The following is a 19,714-nucleotide window of genomic DNA, read 5'->3' as shown; positions in this document are numbered from 1 at the left end:
TCATTTCACCCCCTAACACAGATAGGAGAGAAAGAAGGCTAGAGGGGGTGGGACAAGAGCAGGGAGGAAGAGAGGGAGAGAGAAGACAGGGAGGGAGGGAGGGAGGGAGGGAGAAATCAATCCCTGAATCTAGTTTCTTCTTTGCGCATGACCACTAACAGATCGAAACCAACCCCCTTGAACAACCACCAACCCCACCTATTGGGGCCCTAACATGTATACACCCTCTGAAAAGTTCCCAAAATTCCAAATGTCACATAATCGCTGAAACTATCTGCAGTTGGCAATATAATGCCTCTGCTAGAGCATAAGGCAAATCATAGTCAGCTGCTGCAGACAGTCCAAAGCAGCCCCACATCTCTACACGTGGAGTTAAAATGATATACTATCTCTGTGTTTTTAAAAGAAACCAAAATTCCAGAATTCTTACTACAAGTTCCAGGACAACCCAGGATACAAAATGAGAGATCCTGTCTCAAAACAAACAGAGGCAGGAGGATCTCTGAATTCAAGGTCAGCCTGGTCTACAGAACAAGTTCCAGGACAACTAGGCTACACAGTGAAGCCCTGTCTTGATAAAAACCAAAACCAACCAACCAACCAAGCACATACACAACCACCCTACCTGAAATAACACAGAGACTGACTGAAGAAAATACTCAACCTCTACCCTACCTATGTGCACATGTCCAGGTACACCTCTATGTACTTGTATTGTTGCATAGGCAGAGAGAGAGAGAGAGAGAGAGAGAGAGAGAGAGAGAGAGAGAGAGAGTAATACATTTCCACATAGCTCAGTTTCACCCTACACCACCACTCACCATCCACCGTGCTCCAGGCAGTGACAGAGCGGTCCTCCATGCCTGCAAATACATGCTTGTCATCCCTGGAGAAGCAGGCACACCGCACCCCTCTGCAGCAGGAGTTCTGTGAAAACAGGCTGTTTGTGGTGCTTTGCATGATAAACATCCCTCTGGCTCTGGCGGCATTTGTGGTTGCTGTTTTGTACATGTATTTGATTTATTTATTGGGGGTGGTGAGCTGCATGCCATGGTGCTATGTGCAGGTCAGAGGACACTTGGAGCACTTGGGGCTCCCCTTACAGTGTTGTTAGAGGGGATGGAACTCAGGCCCCCTCAGGCTTGGTCACAAATGCCTTTATCCACTGAGCCCTCTCACTTGCCTGGCATCACCTGTTTTAACCTTTGGTCCACAGTTGGTACTGATATTTAAGAAAACTGTGGAACCTTTACCACATTTGTCCTCCTTGAAAACAGTTGGTCACTGTGGGCTTCGGGCTTTGTAGACTGGCCTACATCTGTTCACTCTCTGCTTCCTGATCCAGGTGTCAGGTGTGAGGAGTCCAGGCTGCACTCTCCGCCCCTGTGAGGCCATCTGCCACTGTACCTTCCATCACCTTAGGGTGTATCTCCTCCACATAAACCCTCCCTCCCTTCAGTTGTCCCACCACCCTGCCAGAGATTTAGTAACAAATTAATCAATACACTGTGTGATCCAGTGTCCACACTGAGATATTCACCTGGCCACCACCCCAACCTGGGCTCCACTGGAGTCAGAGCAGAACAAACCCCAGAGAGATGGACAAATAAACTTTCCAAGGAGCAAGATCTGTCTTCATGAAGGTGACAGCACCAGGGCTATTGGATTGAAAAACCAGTGCACAAGCATGTGTGTACATACAAGCACACATGTGTGCATTCATGGGTATGTATGTGTACTTGTGTGTGCGCATATGAGTATTGGTGTGCTTGTGTATGCATGCATGCACAGTGTGTGTGAGCGTGCGCATGTATTTGTATGTGTACACATGTGTGCATGAGAGTGTTTGTATGCATGTGTGTGCATGTATGTTTGTATGTCTGTATGCATGCACACAGGAGCATGTGTATGATTAGTGTGTGTGTGTGTGTGTGTGTGTGTGTGTGTGTGTGTGTGTGTGTGTGCTGCATCTGGAGCTGGAGGACACCCTTGTTAGGAATGCCTTCCTCCTTATTTGAGACTGGGTATCTCTCATTGGCTTAGTGCTCACCCATTATGCTAGCCAGATTTCCCTTTGTTACATTGAAACAAGAGCAGATTGTGTAGCTCAGGCTATCTCAGATGTGATTCCCAAGCTTCCAAGTAAAAAAAGAAGGCATGCTTACAATCCCAGCTTTGGGTAGATGTGGACAGGAGCACCCTGTCCCCTGGCCTAATGGGAGGACCCCAGGCTCCAGTGAGAGACTCTGGCCCCCAACCAGGATAAGGAATGACATCTTAAATTGAGCTCTATCCACCACACACATTACAAAAATGTACACTCACAACTGGAAGCAGTGCACACACACAAAGAAAGCAAGGAGTAAGGGAAAAATTATGGAAGGAACCCAGCATGGGTGTCAATTGTCCAGGCCACCCACCTCATAGCTCATCTCGAACATCCCCCTGCAAGCCTGCAGGTCCCAGAGGCATAGCAGTGCATCTTCAGCCCCGCTCACTGCTAGCTGCTCACTGTGGCTGACCTCTACACAGCTCACCCTGCTCCCATGGGCCTCCAGAGGGAACACTTTAGAGCATGCACAGTCGTACAGGAAGAGGCTGCCATCGCTCATGCCGTAGACCACACGATAGTCAGCCAGGACAGCCACACTCACTATGGTCTCAGGCAGCTGGGTGTAAAAGGTGTAGGTGGGGCCTTCAATGGCCGGACATGGGTCCCCAGGGCTGATGTCAAGCACCAGGACAATGTTGTCATAGGCAATGGCCAGACGATTCTCACTCTTGCTCAGGGACATGCAGTTGACAGCTTTGCGTGCCTCAGGTGGGGGGATGCACAGTACATCTTGCCTGGAATTCAGGGGGAACACAAGCACGATCCCAGAAACCAGGCCTGTGAAGAGGAGCTTGGCCTGCTCGGCCACCTCCAGACAGCGGACCTCATTGGACGTGTCCAGGCAATCTTGCTCCTCACCTGTGCAGAGAGAAGATAGTCAAGGGTTGGCCAGCTAGTTTTCTCAGTTTTTAAAAAATTACTATTATTTATATGTATGTGGAGGCCAGAAGATAACTTGTGGGAATCCATTCTCCTAGCGCTTGAACTCATGGCTTCAGGCTGGGCTGGCCTTAAGCTTTCTTAGTTTAATGATTTTAGTTTCTGACCCCTAAGGTTCAACTTGAATGGTGTAAAGTTTCCTGACTCCACCCAAAGCTGGAAACAGCTCCTGTACCCATGTGCATTTTCAGTAAGCTGTGAGGTAAATGGAAGCTGGGACTTGAGACGTGGTCAGTAGGTACTTGGGGCAGGCGTGGGACCTTTAGCTCCCACAAGCTGGACAGGCACAGGAAGCTCCTTGTTCCCTGGAGGTGATTATGCTCGGCAGGAGATGATGGCCGAACCAGGGTTTGTGCATGTTTCATAAGACTACACAGCTGACCTGGCCCAGCTCAGGAAATGTAGACCCTGAGGAATAGCAGCCCTTACCCCTGCTGGGCCAGCACAGGGGCTACTGTCTCCAGCATCCCTCACTGTATCCTTGACTGGCCCTGGGTTAAATTTTGAGCCAGGATGTCATGATGCTATTCTATATTGAAACATTCCCTTCTGATAGGAGAATGGAGATGCCTCGAGCTGTGAGCTGCCTGCAAAGGATTCACAGAGCTCCAGGGAGTGGCTGGGAGCTAGATGGGATTTGGGGTGATGCAGCTGGCTTTAGACCTCCCATCCCCCACCCATGTTCCTGTAACTCCAGCAGACTCTTTGGTCTTCCCAGATCAACTCCAATACACTTTTTTTGATATAGTTGCCCTTTCTATCTGGGATGAACAGAAATAGATGCTCAGGAAAAGTCAGGCAACATAGGACCTCCCTAACACCCAAGCTGATCTCCAGCTCTTTATTCTCCTGCCTCAGCTTCTCCAGTAACTGTGATTACAGCCTGGTTTGTGACAAGCCCGGTTTGCATCTCATCTAATTAAAATGAAAATGTCCTCATCCCACCATCTAGTCTAACCCTTGCACATGTGTCCCAGTTACACACTCCCTCCTCTCTGTCACATCCTGTAATTATAGGCTGAATGTTTGAGTCCCCCACACCTCACCACAGTTGATGTTGAATTCCATCTCGGGCCTGGAGAGATGGTTCAGTGGTTAAGGTCCCCTTGCAAGGGACCTAGGATCAGTTCCCAGCACCCACATTACAGCTCACAGTCGCCTGGGCTTCCAGCAGCAGGGAATCTGACATGCTCTTTAGAGTTAGTCCCTCATGCACCAGGCACACAAATGGACCATATACATACATGCAGGCAGAACACTTATACACACAAGAATAAAAATAAAAATAAATTAAGAAAGAAATTCCATTTACAATATGATGATATTGGGAGGTGTGGTCTTGGTAGTTGATTAGATTTCTGAGGTGGGTCTCTCAGGAAAGAAGTTAGTGCCCTTATTTAAAAACAAAACCAAAAACAACCCAGAGCATTGCCTTTTGAACCAATCATGTGCAGACACTACAAAAGGACATCTATGAACCAAAAGTGAGCACTCACCAGACCCCAGACCCTCTAAGCACCTCTGTCCTGGAGTTCTTGTCATGCATGTTTGTGTGTGCACACTGAAGAGTGATAATGGGAGTGCTTTCAACCTCTTTGTAAATGTGTGTGTGCTGTGTGCATATTCACTTGAGCATGGGTGCACATATATGCATGTTCACATGAGTGTAGAAGCAGGTGTGTTTATATTCACATGAGTGTTAGGGCAGGTGTGTTCATATTCAGTGCAGGTGTGCTCATGTCCACATGATCATGGGGGGGGGGGTTGTTGTGTCTGTGTGAGTGTGACTGAAGTTGGGAGCCTTCCTCAGTAGTTTCCCACCTTATTCCCCAAGGCAGGGTTTCTTGATTGAACCTAGAGCTAGTGAAGCTAGCCAGCTTGCTCTGGGGACTCCCTGTCTCTACCTTCCTACTGCTGGGATTAGAACCTAGCATTTACATGGAAATGAGGATTGGAACTCAGGTCTAATGCTCACACACAAGCACTTTACCCACCGAGCCATCTCCCTGGTTGGTCCCTTCTGGTTTTTGAGACAGTTTGTAGTTTTATCTTGAACTCTTGACCTTTTTAGGTTTATTACCCACACTGAGTCAAATCCTGGCCCTCATTTGGACTTCTGCCTCCAGAACTGTAAATCTAGTGTGCACAGTAATTTCAGATCTTATTATACAGACTCTAGTCATCTCTCACAAACCTTCTGCCAAGTCCCAAATTGTGACTTTGTTTTTGTCCCCAACCTTAGGGAAGTAGACAAAGCTGCCATGGTGGGACACTGCAGCGAGGCCGGTGCGGTCCAGAAATGGAGTCGGAGACTGCAGCTTCTTAGTGGACTTGAGATCCCAGACCTTGAAAGATGAAGACTTCCGGGATGCAGACACCACCAGAGTCCCACCCCGGACCAGCAGACTCACAGGGGCGCCCACGCCCTCAAGGACATTCAGCAGGGTCCCCTGTTCTGACAAACTCCACACCTGAGGGGGGGGGGACAGAAAAGAAGGACAGGTCTGCCCTGGGTGCATGCTTTGGCTGCTCATTGGCCCTCACCATCCCTGACAGCTGAAGACCTCCTGGGGCCTCAGCATTCTCACATGATGTCCTGTGGAGCCTGGTGGTGGTGCACGCCTTTAATCCCAGCACTTCGGAGGCAGAGGCAGGTGGATTTCTGAGTTTGAGGCCAGCCTGTTCTACAGAGTGAGTTCCAGGACAGCCAGGGCTATACGGAGAAACCCTGTCTCAAAAAAACAAAACAAACAAACAAACAAACAAACAAAAAAGATATCCTGTGGAACTCCAGCAATCAGGGTTGGTGCTTGGGGGTGGGGGGACGACCTTGCAGGACCTCTCAGAGGTCTGTAGCAGCAAGCTATCTTCATAGAAATCCTAAATACTGGCCTGTACTCATAGGTACATGGTAGAATTCTGCAGGAGCTAGATAAGATTATAGTGTGTGTGCGCGCACATGTGTAGGCACATGGCTTAGTTAGCTACTATGAGTACAAGCACAAGCTGCTCTTACAGAGAATCCCATTCAGTTCCCAGCACCCACGTGATTGCTCATAGCCACCTTTAACTCCAGCTCCTATGAATGTACTCTACTATCACCAAGGGCACTGGGCATGTGCATGGTGCCCAGACAGACATGTGGGCAAGGTGCTCATCCACATAAAATAATAATAACAAGAACAGTGATAAAAAGTTTCTGATGGAAAAACTATATCATTGTGCGAACATGTCACGTTAGTGGGTCCACAGATATGTGTTCTTGGATTGCCTCCATTTTTTTGTTTTTGAAACAGGCTCTCACGCTGTCCAGATCAACCTTGAACTTGTCATGTAGCTGAGGCAGGCTGGAACCACCACAACCAGCTTCATCTCCTCACTCGGGTGTACTTTCACACCAGGGTTCCTGGGTTGGACCATTGGTCCCAGGTGTCATAAGAGATGATGGGACATTAAAAGGCAGAGACTAGTAGAAGGCAATGGAGTTGTGTGGGCTGACATCCTAGGAAAGGATTAAGTAGTTGAATGTGGTTGAGCAAACCAAGAAGGTGGAGGGTGAAGCATAAAATCTCTTAAGGTCAACTCAGCCCCATAGCATTTTTGAGGCTAGCCTGGGCTACATGAGACCCTGTTTCCAAAAATGAAGGGGGGATTAAGTAGTTGTTATGGGACTCAACTTAGTCCCAGGAGAGGGGCTTGTCACAGGCAGGCAGGGCTGCTCCCTGCTCTCTGGCCTCCTACTCTTAAGTGTGACCACTCCTTCCTCCTTCACAGTAGCTCACATCACTTGTTCTGATGTGCTGCAGACATAATGTGCTGGTACCCTTCTGTACAGTCAAGTCAACTTCCAAAAAGTGTGGGCTAGATAAACCTTTCTTCTTTATATAGTTTCTAGCCTCAGGAATATCATTCTAGTAACAGAAAATGCAACTCTAATATTGGCATAAATGCATACTACCTATAGTAAATAAATGTTTCTACATAAATGAACTCTGTTGGTTCTCAAGATTCTCTAAGATTGTAGAGAAGTCTTGAGAGCAAGATTCTGGGAGCCCACAGTCCTTACCTTCCTGTTCTCACCAGCATTGACAGCAGATACTCCCCACCCTGTGGCCCTGGAGGCCTCCATCCTGAGTTTTCAGTTCTGGTTGGAATGCTGCCTGCTTTGTGAAACATTCCAGGTCTGCTACTGGGTGGAGGAGGCCAGCATCCCGCAGATTCCCTCTAAACTCCCCTGTCTGGGTCTAAGTTCATCTGGTTTCTGTGTGGAATGTACTTAGTAGGTGTAAGGGATTCAGAGTTCTGAGGTTGGGATCCTGAATCCACCCTCACCTGGATAAGTGCATCCCGGGACCCTGTGATGATCAGATTGTTCTCAGGACCCAAGACTGCTGTCTCCACCATGTCCTCGTGTTCCAGATCCGAAGCCATGAACCGGTGGAAGCCTTGCGAGTCAGCCAAGAAAATCCGCACAAATCTTCCAAAGCCTGTGGTGCCGCAGGACCCAGTTAGGCTTCTGAGCCTGGCAGAGCCTGAGAGCAGTTACTCAACCCATGGGGCCTTCCAGACCACCTACTGTGTCTCAATGGAGGGGTGAAGAGAGGCCAGGGGTGGGGGGCATGGCTCTACTTCCAACAGCAGATGTGTGTGGGAGGTAACAGTCACTGAGCTGTAGGGAAACTCATGAAAGTCCCTCTTATCACAATGAACTGAGCTCCCTCAGGGTCCAACACCAGTGATTGGGAACTGGTGTTCAAATGCTGCAGCTCATGGCATTTACTTTCTCTAGCTTAAAAAGATGATTACATTCTATTTAGTTATTTAGTGTGTGTGTGTGTGTGTGTGTGTGTGTGTGTGTGTGTGCACGATTCACTATTGTGCACATGTGGAGGTCAGAGGACAACCTGTGAGAGTCATATCTCTCCTTCTACCACTTGAGTTCTAGGGATCAAACTCAGCTCATCAGATTTGGCAGCAAGCCTCTTTACCCACTGAACTCTCTCACTGGCCCTATCCTCTGAGTGTGTGCATGTGTGTGTGTGCTCTCTCTTGTGCGTGGGCAAACGCTCAGAGGACACAGGAGGTCACTGGGTGTCCTTTCTCACTCCCACATTCCCATGAGCCTAGGCTAGCCCCACTAGTCTCCTTGTCTCTCCTCCCCACAGCAGGCACACCTGCAACTCTACCCCAACTTTTACAGACTGGAGATTGACGTTTGCACAGAGAATGTTTTTACCCATGGAATTATTCCTCAGCCCTAGCTTCCCTATCTATACATAAGAATACAGAGTGTGGAGTCCAAGACTGGCAAGGGAGAGCAATGGAATCAGTGTGTGCTTATCACTGAGGACAGTTCCAACAACTGTAAACACATAGGTTTACACACACACACACAAAACACAGGCCACAAACACACATACATACACACAACACAGACCACACACACACATACACACACACACACACACACACACACACACACACACACACACACCCCAAATACACACATACATGACTCCATGCAAAGGCTTCACTGTAGGATTCCTGGATGTGTGCCTCCTGAACAACCCCCTACCACCACCCCCACACCCAGACGGAGATGAGCCAGCTGGAAGCCATGAGCCAATATTTTTGCTGTTTGTTTGTTTGTTTGTTTTTAAGACATGATGTCCGCCTTTAATCCCAGCACTTGGGAGGCAGAGGCAGGAGGATCTCTGAGTTCGAGGCCAGCTTGGTCTACAGAATGAGTTCCAGGACAGTCAGGGCTACACAGAGAAACCTGTCTCGAAAAACCAAAACCAAAATCAATCAAACAAAAAAAGACATGGTGTCTTGTAGCTTAGGCTAACTTCAAACTACTATGTAGCCAAGAATGATTCTGAACTCCAAGTCCTCCTGCCTCTACCTTCCAAGATCTGGGATGACAGCCATGCACTACTATGCCTGCTTTATGTGGTGCTGGGGATGGAACCCAGGACTTCCTGCATGCTAGGCAAGTACTCTAACATGAACCATAAGCACTCCACCTACTGAAATTCAAACATGCCACCAAAGCTAGATACAAACACTTTACTTACTGAGCTATAAGTACTCTATCAACTAAGTCCAAACATTCTACACTCCATACCCTCTGTGGAATTCTCTCTATCCTAGGATCCTTGAATGCTGGTCTCCCAAGGAAGAATGTTTTGGGATTCTACCTGGTGAAATACATCATGGCATTCACCATATTTGCAATCTAATCTTGGGCACTAAGTAAATGACTCTTTGGGATCCACAAGATGGCTCTGCAGTTAAAGGCACTTGCCACCAAGCCTAATCAACTGAGTCCCATCCCTGGGATTCACATGGGAGAGGGGGAGAACAGGCTCTCTGAAATTGTCCTCTGACCTCACCCAAGCACACACCCCTCAAACACAGTCAGTCGATGTCAAAGGTGCAACCAGCAGGCCTGAGCCCCACACCCAGCCCTGTGCTACCTTAGCCCTGGCCTGGTTCTGCAGACAAGCTTTCTCAGCCCTTATCTTAGAGCTTCCTCCCTATTAATGATGGTCTTTGTGTATCTCGGGTGTTTTTCAAAGTAACAAAGTAAGTTCCCGTGGGAGTTTGGGACAGACTCCATTGCATCTTAGGAGGGGCTGGAGACCAAGGTCAGCCTCATAGGCAGTCATCAATGCCAATGTGACCAACTCTGGGCAGCAAATTCACTATCAGAGTTTGAGAGAGTGCTTCTGGTTGGGGGTGCAACACACACACTGCTGGGAGACAGCATCTATCCCTGGCACCACACTGCGAAAGGAGAAGCAGAATTCCCCACCTGTGTTTGTATGTATATGTATGTAGGGGCACACACAGACACACACGCACACATGCATTGTCATGTACACCTGTGCCAAGGCTGCAGGTTGTTGTTAGTGGTTGTCATTGAGGTGGGGTGTCTCACTGAACCTGGGAGCTCGGCATCTCGGCTACTCTAGTAGCATCTGCCTGTCTCCATTGTCCCAGCACTGGCCTAAAACCTTGTGTACTTGGGGCTGGAGAGGTGGCTCAGTGGTTAAGAACACTGGCTGTTCTTCCAGAGGTCCTGAGTTCAGTTCCTAGCACCATGTGGTGACTCACAACCTACCATCTATAAACAAGGGATCTAAGCCCTCTATTGGCATATAGATGTGCATATAGTAGACCACTCACAGATTAATAAAATAAAATAAAATAAAATAAAATAAAATACCAAAACCTTGTACTTGCTAGTAATCAAGTTACCCCCTGAGCCATCTCCTGGGCCTACCTGAATTTTTGAGACAGGGTCTCTCACAGGCCTGGGGCCCATGATTAACTAAGCTGACTGACAGTGGGGGCAGAGTGACTAGTGTTTCACAGAACTGATCATCTCAGGGGTAGCAACCTACAACTCTATTCATCACCCTTGAGAACTAATCACAGCTGATACTACCCAAGTCAGGGTCAGATCGGTTCCCTCTGCAATAGTCAGGCCCCTTCAAACTGAGAGTGAGAAATAGCATGGCGTGCTGCTTCCCAGGATCCTGATGCACACTGTACCTGAGAGCCAATCTGGCACACGTTGGGTGTGCCTCAGTCATCACCTCAGCTTCAACTCGTGTGTGTCAGCTTGTCTTTCCTCCTGTCACCCCTCCTTCCTGTGACAAGCCTGCCACCTGCACCACTGATGCCCCATGGAAGCAGGACAGGGGGTCTGTATCACACTCAGGCCGCTGCTGCAGTGTGGCCACCATCATCAGTCTTTCAGAGGGCAGCTCTGGACCACCTGCTGTTCCTTTTTACATCTATGTGTATTTTGCTGCATGTGTGTCTATGCACCACCTGAGTACTGAGCCTTTAGAGTCCAGAAGGGGGTGCCAGCGTCCCTGTAACTAGAGTTACACAAGGTTGTGCACTGCTCTGTGGGTGCTGGGGACTGAACTTGGGTCCTCTGCAAAAGTAGCCAGTGCTCTCAACTGTTATTTTGAAAACTTGGTACAACAACAATAAAGAGAAATCACCCATTTACAATATTTATATTGATTTCATATTAAATTTCTGGGCATAATGAATAAAATAATCTGTGTGATTAATATGGATTGATTAATATGGGTTGATTTAACTAATTGATTGTTCATTTAAAATTGCTATTTTGATTAATATTAATTTAAATAAGTAACAATTAATTAAAAGATGGCTCGGCAGTTAAGAGCTTATGCTGAGAACCCAGTGGCAGCTCCAGGGAAATCTGTTGCCTGTTTGGGTACCCATGCCCATAACACACATACGCACACACAATTAAAGATAATAAAACTTAAAAGCATTTAAAAATCTCAAGAGGTGATTGCATGTGTGTATGGTGCATAGTGGTTATATGTGTGTAAGGTCACAGTAATTACAGATGTGCATGTGGTTACAAGTGTCTTATGCATGGCAAATGGTGGCTACAGGTGTATGGGAAATAGAGGTATGTAAGGTATATGGTGGGTACCAGTGTGTACGGTGGGTAGGGGTGTGCATGGTGTATGGTGGGTAGAGGTGTGCATGCTGTATGGTGGTTAGGGGTGTGCACGGTGTATGGTGGGTAGGGGTATGTATGGTGTGTGGTGGGTAGAGGTGTGCATGCTGTGTGGTGGATAAGGGTGTGTATGGTGTGTAGTGGGTAGGGGTGTGCATGGTGTATGATGGGTAGAGGTGTGCATGGTGTATGGTGGTTAGGGGTGTGCATGGTATATGGTAGTTAGGGGTGTGCATGGTGTATGGTGGGTAGGGGTATGTATGGTGTGTGGTGGGTAGGGGTGTGCAGGCTGTGTGGTGGATAGGGGTATGTATGGTGTGTAGTGGGTAGGGGTGTGTATGCTGTGTGGTGGGTAGGGGTGTGTATGGTGTGTGGTGGGTAGGGTGTGTATGGTGTTTGATGAATAGGGGTGTGTATCATAGGTGATGAACTATCTTGTTAATTCTATCATCTGTGGGAATGTGAACAGAACTAATAAGCTTCACGTTGAGTGCAGTGGTCAGTGGTAGAGACAGACAGGACTCATTCTCACTCACATGTGAATGCTAAAAATGTTGATTTCAAAGGAGACAGAGGGACGGAATGATGGCTCAGGGAGAAAAGCTGCCTGACCTGGCAACCCAAGTTCCAGGCCTAGGGCCTACAGGGTGAAAGGAGAGAGCCTACACACACACACACACACACACACACACACGTACACTCATGCACACACACACACACACACATGTACACACAAACACAGGCACACACACAGTGTGAAAATAGTTTATAAAACAAAGGTGGAGAGAATAGCGGTAGGCACCATTGGGAAGGAAGAAGGGCGCAGGGAGGCAGGAGACTAGTGCCAGGTCTCACCCAGCCTCCAGCCAAATCTTACTTTCCTTCTCTACCCTCAGTGAGAAACAAAAGCTACCTGCCACAAGAAGGGAATCGTCTTCAGAAACCACCAGGAACCCCACAGCTTCTGGGAGCTTCTCCAGCAGCCTGTCTTCTCCAGCGGAGACCTGTGCAGGGTAAGGTGAGCATCAGGCCAGGCAACTATGGGCTTCTGAGCAGGCATGTGACGTGCCCCCCACAACTGGCTCTGTCAAACTGAGGGGTTCCTTAACCCCCAGTGCCTCCATTTCCCTACTAAGCAAGAGGTGACACCAGGTGACACCAGGTGACTCTTGACATCCAAGAGTGATGGCTAAAGTATGTGTGGAATTGTCTGCACAGCCTGAGGTAACCACCCTTCTACACAATGATGATAATGTGGTTGTAACTGTGCAGGCATCTGGAGGAACTCAGTGAGACAGACATGTGTTTGGAATAAACTAGACCAGGTGGCCCATGCCTGTCATTCCAGCCCCGAGTAGGTGGAGGGAGGAGGGTCAGGAGCTCAAGGTCACCGTAAGCTATATAGAGAGTCGAGGCCAGCCTAGGCTCCATGAGACCCTGTCACAAAAATAGGTGACTGATGTCACCTGCACCTGCTGTTTGGGATTTCAGCTCTCCCAACAGTGGACAAACCTTTTTATATATTTCTTCCTTCCTTTCTCTTTAAATATATTTTTAATTTATTTTGAGACAGGGTCTCACTGTGTAGCCCAGGCTGTCCTGGAACTCAGTGTAGGATTATAGGTTACACCACCATGCCCAGTTCCTTATCTAACCTCTTGCTGTCATACCATCCATGTCCCCTGCTTCAGGCACAACTATGTAGCCATTTGTGTTCACCTCTCCACACCCAGAGTGCTAGGCTGTGCTCTAACACAAAGGGGAGCAGGCACCCCCCAAACACTGTTCCAACCCACACGACTTGAGGAAGGGTTTGTCTTGGCTTCTAGCCTCAGGCTGCACCCCCCACCCTCCATAGGGAAGGCATGGCTACGTGGATGGTGCCTGTGCTTCATGAGTTGGTATCTTTTTGGTGGAGAGCAGAACCAGAAGTAGCTATACCTTCTAGCCCTGCTCCCAGTGACAAACTTGTAGCTGTGTCCAATGTGTAAAAGGCTCCACTACCTTGCAATACAGCATCAGCCGCTGGGGACCAAGTGTTTAAACCTCATGGGCACATGGAGTCGGGGGATAAGTCACAACTAATCCACAATATGGAGCAGAGACTACTGCCAGCCCTGCAGTGGGACAGCTCTGTGGTAACTGTTTACTGGGCCATCAATAGGAGGGATAAAGAATTTCGCTTACATGGGTACACAGGTGCACTCAGAGGACAGAAGAGGGCACTGGGTTCACTGGAGCTCAGGAGGTGGAGAGCCACCCAGTGTGGGTTCTGGGACTTGAACTCAGGGCCTCTGCAAGAGCAGCAAGCCACTCTTAACCACATCCCTAGCCCTTGTGTTAATGTTAACTTGACACAATGAAGAGCCCAGGGAGAGGTGTTAGTCAGGGATGATCTGGATCAGTCTGGCCTGTGGGCATCCGAGGGTGGCTGTTAACTGCTGTGAGAAGACCTGCCCTTGACAGGGCCTGGGCAGACTGGATAAAGGGAGGGAACCTATGCTGGCACCTAGGCCTTCATCCTCAGGGCTCCTGCTCCTGCTCCTGACTGTGGCCATGTGTGATCAGCTGCTCCAAGTTCTTCCTCTTTACTTGTCTTCCATGACAGACTGTAACCCGGAACTGAGAGCTGACTAAACCTCTTTCTCCTCCAGTTGCTCTTGAAGGAGTTTTTCATCACAGCAACAGATATGGAAACTGGGCAGCCAAAAAAAAAAAAAAAAAAAAAAAGGCAAAGGCGACTTTGCTCCTCTCAAGTTCTGAGACGTCTGTACACTGTGCGAGGTGTGCATGGAAGTCAGAGGTCAACTTAGTATCTCTCCTCCATAACTCCAACTTATTTTTTAATTATTCACTCTATTTTATATGTATGTGTATATCTACATGTATCTATATGCCACATGCATGCAGTGCCAAGAGAGCCCTGAAGGGGATGTCAGACACCCTGGAACTGCAGTTAAAGTTTTTAGCCACCATGTAAGTGCTAAACTGAGTTCTCTGCAAAAGCATCTAGTGCTCTTCCCTGCAGAGTCCCCTCTGCAGTCCCTTGAGATAGGGTCTCTCACCAAATCTGGAGCTTAGGGATTCCATTAGACTGCATTGCCAAGGTGCCCCAAGGATCCTTCTGATTCTACCTCCCCAAAGCCAGAATATACAAGCCTGGCTTTAATGGGTGATGGACATCTGAGCTCAGGTCCTTGTGCTGGAGTGGCTGAGCTCTCTACCAGTCTGTGAGGAAGTCACTTACCAGGGCAATGGAGCCACTGCTGAAGCCAGCGACCAGCCTTGCCCGGGACTGGATGGAGACGGCACAGGTGGGTGTCTCTTCTTTGATGCTGGATAACTGGTGTTTCTCCTGCAGTTTTCCCATGGCTGAGCTCCACAGACTGACCTGGCCACCCTTGGACAGGGCAAGCAGCAAACCCTGGGCAGCCAACAAAGCCACACAGACCCAGGGATCAGACACATCTCCTGTGATACAGAAAACCAGCTTCGAAGTTTCCAGATTCCACATGTTGATCTAGTGAAGTCATGAAGAGCAATAGAGACGTCAGCATCAACAGGAGATACGGGCTGGGAGAGGGCTCAGGGGGTGGTACCCATAAAGCCCAGGGCTTTATCCCTTAAGCTAGGTAGCACAGAGCAAGCCTATCCTCCAATGGGTGTTGGGGGGATCACAGTCATCCTTAGCTACATAGTGAGTTCAAGGTCAGCCTGGGCTACAAGAGACCCTGACGCACAAAGTAAAAACAGACAAACAAGAATAAAAATTTAAAAATTTAAAAAGGATATTCCCAAGCAGAAGACCCTGCCTGAGTCTTCCAGAGTCAGGAGAAACAACCCTTTCTATTCCTCTCCATTCTCCCTCTTTTCCCCCTCCTGTTTTGACATATGGGGTCTTGTTATATGTCTAGGCTGGCCATGAACTTAGGTTCAAACAACTCACTTGCCTTAGCCTCCCACGAAGTTTAGAGTGTTTATCACCCTTCATGGCACCCAAGTACACATTCTTTTGTAATGTTTAAGATTGTGCCTTGAGCTGGGTGTTGGGGCACACACCTGATTTCTCATCTCTGAGGCTAGGGTAGGAGGGTCATGAGTCAAGGTGTGTGCAACATGGCCAGAATGTGTGTCAAAACCAAAACTAAAACCTGTGCCTTTCAATGCTGGCAGATTGTTTTATTTTTGTTTGTCTGGTTTTTTGTTTGTTTGTTTGTTTGTTTTAATGATTTAATGATTTGATAATATGGAAGAATTGATAGGGATGGAACAAAGTGTCAGGTCTACTTGACAGTACCAATGTTGGTGTCTTCTTTGTGACAAATGCACCCTTGTCACATAGAATATTGTTGACAGGGGCCTATGAGTTGGCTCATCAAGTAGAGGGGCTTGCAGCCAAGCCTGATGACCTGAGTCTGATCCCTGAAACCCACACAGTGGAAGGAGAGCTGGTTCTGTGGGTTTTCCTCTGTGGCACACACACATATACCCCACAAATAAATGTTAAAATGTTGATGTTAAAACCAGGCCTCACACTTGGGAGCCAGAGGCAGTAGAGTTGCCACAAGTTTGAAGCAAGGCTATATATCTAGATCCTGTCGAGAGAGAGAGAGAGAGAGAGAGAGAGAGAGAGAGAGAGAGCTGAGATGGCAGATATAGCACTCGCTGAGCAAGCCTGGGCACTAGGTTTCAGGCCCCAGCACCTGTGTAAAGGCCAGGCAGGCACAGCGCTGCTGCCAGCCAGCATTTGGAAGGCAAAGCCAGAGAATTACAGAGTGAACTGGCTACCCAATCAGACTAAGAGATCCTCTCAGAGAGAGGGAGGAAGACCCTGCTGTCCACTCTCACTGAACACAGAGCTCACCGACTCACAGACTAGTCTAGCTAGTTAGTGACTCCCCAGAATCCACAGTCAGACCCACCTGTCTCTGTCCTTCAGCAATGGGGCCACAGGTCACCCTGCCCATGGACAGCTTTTATGTGCTGTTGAGAACCTGCCCTGAGTTCCTCCAGCTTTCGCAGTGAGCAAGTGTTACCCTCTGAGCCACATCCCCAGCCCATTTTGTTTTCATTTGGTTTTTTGTTTGGTTTGGTTGGGTCTCTCTGTGTAGCAGTGGCTGTCCTGGAACTCACTCTGTTAGCTGGCTTCTAGGTGTATTTCACAGCGAGTGTGTGCGCGCACACACACACACACACACACACACACACACATGAACACGCACACACACGAACATATATACATGCACTAGCACACACACGTGTGTGGGCACACATATGTACATGCACAGGCACACACACACACATGTACACACAAACACCTTCACATATTGCTGTCCCCCACTGTTATCACACTCCATTCTGTGGATTTGGAGGCTGAGTTAATGTCATCAGATGCAGTGGCAAGCCTGCTGAGGCAACTTACCAAACCATTCACCTCAGAGCTTCTCAAGAAGCCTATAGCCTACCTGATGGGATGGACTTGATGCCAAGTGCTGGGATTCTAGCTGTGTGCCACCACAACCAACTTCTTTTAAGTGGTGCTGTTCCCTACCCTCTTGTGTGTACACATGATGTGCATGCATACATAAATACACACACATGCACCCACTCCTGAGCACACACACACTCATGCATGTGCACACAGAACCCAGTTTGTTACCCTTGCACCAGATGTCGAGTATACAACATTGTTTCTCTCATCCACATGAAGGTCCCAACTCTGGGGCTCTGTGGGATTTTGTGACCCTCCATCCAAAATGGTGACTTTCTCCTGGCCGGAAAGCAGACTCCACAGACGCAGGGTATGGTCCTTTGATGCAGAGATGGCAAGAGTCCCTTGGGCAAACACTCGCACACACTTCACTTCAGCTGCAGTGGACACAGTGTGGGACATAATGTTAGCTGGGGACAGTTTACCTGGTTTCTACCTGTGTCTCAAAAACCTAAACAACTGGGTGTGTCCCAGTGCTCGGGAGATCAGCAAATCTCTGTGAGTTCAAGGCTAGTCTGGTCTATGTAGAGAGTTCCAGGCCAGCCAGAGCTACCTAAAAATCTTTGTCTCGAAACAAAAACAAAAACAAACAAACAAAAAACAAAACAACTACTTCTCAACCTTTGGCTCAAGTATAACAGAAAAATCTCTAAAAATAAACAACAAACAGAAAAAAGCAAAAAAAAATCTATCTTCTATCTATAACATATCTATATATTTTACATAATGTTTAATCTGAAATTATATACCCCACCCCACCCCACCGAGGGAAGCCAGAACAACAATGTGTTGGTGACTACTTAACAGCCTGCCAGGTACAAAAGCTGGGATTTACTGCTCCTACCCACTCCCATGGTCCAAATGGTCTAGCCTTAGCTGGGTTCCATTCTTAGCATAAGGGCATTCAACACAGTACTGGGAAGAGATACTTTATTTCAGTCATTCTCTGTGGCTGTGTTAAATAACCTGACAAACACAACTTAGGGAAGAAGAGAAGGGTTTATTCAGTTCTCTGTTCCGGGTTGCAGACCATCGCTGAGGGGATTCAGGGGGAGATGGAAGCAGCAGTCACAGGCACAATCAAGAGCAGGGAGAATAAGCCTAGGGAGTGGTGCTGCCCACAGTGGGTGGGTCCTCCTACCTCAAGACAATCCCTGAAGACCAACCTGATCTGGAGCCCTTCTCAGAGACTCTCTTCTCAGATGATTCTATTGTGTCAAACTGACAAAACAAAACATCACACTGTACCATGTCATCTCCTTCACATACAGTGTTGGGGAGCATAAAGACAGTAAAAGATGGAAAATAGCAAGTGGAGAGTTTGTAGTACTTTTAAATTTTTTTTAAAAAACCATCATCATTGTATGTATGTGCAGGGTGTTGGGGGAGGAAATGGCATATTGCTACCATGCATGGTACATGTAGAGGTCAGAGAACTTTCTGGAGTCTTCTTCCACCTCTACATGGGTTCTGGGAATCAAACTTGGGTCACCAGGTTTTTGAGGTTTGTGAGATAAGTGCTTTTACCTGATGAGCCATCTTGCCAGTCTAAGCAGTATTTATGCCATATTTTACATCATTTAAAAAAGAATGTAGCCGGGCGTGGTGGCGCACGTCTTTAATCCCAGCACTCAGGAGGCAGAGGCAGGCAGATTTCTGAGTTTGAGGCCAGCCTGTTCTACAAAGTGAGTTCCAAGACAGCCAGGGCTATACAGAGAAACCCTCTCGAAAAAACAAAAAAATAAAATAAAAAAATAATAAAAAATAAAAAGAATGTATCATTATTATTACTACTGTTGATTCTTTGAAACAGGGTTTCTCTGTGTAGTTCTGACTGTCCTGGAACTCACTATACACTTCAGACTATCCTTGAATTAAGAGACCCTCCTGCATCTGCCTATCACCACTACCCAGAAAATTTATTATTCTTAAATTTTATTTTTTAATGTATGTGAATGTGAGTTTGTACACGTGCATATGGTGCCCATAGAGGCCCAAAGAGGGCCAGAGATGGAGTCGCAAGTGGTTGTAAGCCTCCTGCCATGGTGTTGGGAACTGAACCCTAGTCTTCTAGAAGATCAGCAAGAGCCCCTAACCACAGAGCAATCCCTCCAGCCCCTTGATGTTATTTTTAGAATGTAAGATGGTTAGATGTTTTGATGCAGTATGCATGAGACAGTCAATAATTGCTTTGATGAATGAAGACTGTTTGTGGAAGATTGGCTGTGACTTGGAAGCCCCCACACACACACACACACAAAATGCATGTCCCTGTTGCAACAGTGTATAGAGAAGGAACTTTTTCACATTGGTTAGTGATGGGAGCTCATGAGGAGATTGGTGTCATAGTCACAGGAGTCAGGGTAGTTACAAGAAGGGCCATTTGGTCCCCCTTCCTTGCTCTTGAACATCCCTTCTCTGCACAATGCTGTGAGAGTTACTTTGTCAACTTAACACAACTAGACTCATCTGGGAACAAGGAGTTGTTTGTGGACAGATCTGTGGGAGATTGATGATTGCCTTGATTGTGGTAAAGAGACTCTCCCATTATGGGCAGCATCATCCCTTAGACAGAGGGTCCTGAACTGTGTGAAAGTGGAAAAAAATCAAGCTGAGCACAAGCAAGCAAGCGAGTGTGCATGCATGGATCAGG

At 47.7% G+C, this 19,714-nt stretch overlaps 1 protein-coding gene across 12 annotated transcripts in view; it reads right to left on the bottom strand.

Moving 5' to 3' along the window:
• Nwd1 (NACHT and WD repeat domain containing 1) overlaps positions 1–19,714 on the bottom strand; it is a 70,656-nt gene that overhangs the window by 6,523 nt on the left and 44,419 nt on the right. For 7 of the 12 annotated variants that reach the window (XM_006531086.2, XM_006531087.4, XM_030243605.1 and 4 more), the window contains 7 exons: positions 17,230–17,438; positions 14,818–15,090; positions 12,484–12,574; positions 7,385–7,539; positions 5,247–5,523; positions 2,421–2,971; positions 822–927 (listed from right to left, as the gene is read on the bottom strand). In XM_006531086.2, the coding sequence (XP_006531149.1) occupies positions 822–927; positions 2,421–2,971; positions 5,247–5,523; positions 7,385–7,539; positions 12,484–12,574; positions 14,818–15,090; positions 17,230–17,438 (1,662 nt within the window). The remainder of the gene's footprint in view (positions 1–821; positions 928–2,420; positions 2,972–5,246; positions 5,524–7,384; positions 7,540–12,483; positions 12,575–14,817; positions 15,091–17,229; positions 17,439–19,714) is intronic. The other 5 variants (XR_003947304.1, XR_003947305.1, XR_003947306.1 and 2 more) reach the window with 3 other exon arrangements.

Source organism: Mus musculus, chromosome 8, assembly GCF_000001635.26.
Source record: "Mus musculus strain C57BL/6J chromosome 8, GRCm38.p6 C57BL/6J".
In the NCBI taxonomy this organism is placed as follows: Eukaryota; Metazoa; Chordata; class Mammalia; order Rodentia; family Muridae; genus Mus; species Mus musculus.
This window is presented reverse-complemented; position numbering and strand designations above follow the sequence as displayed.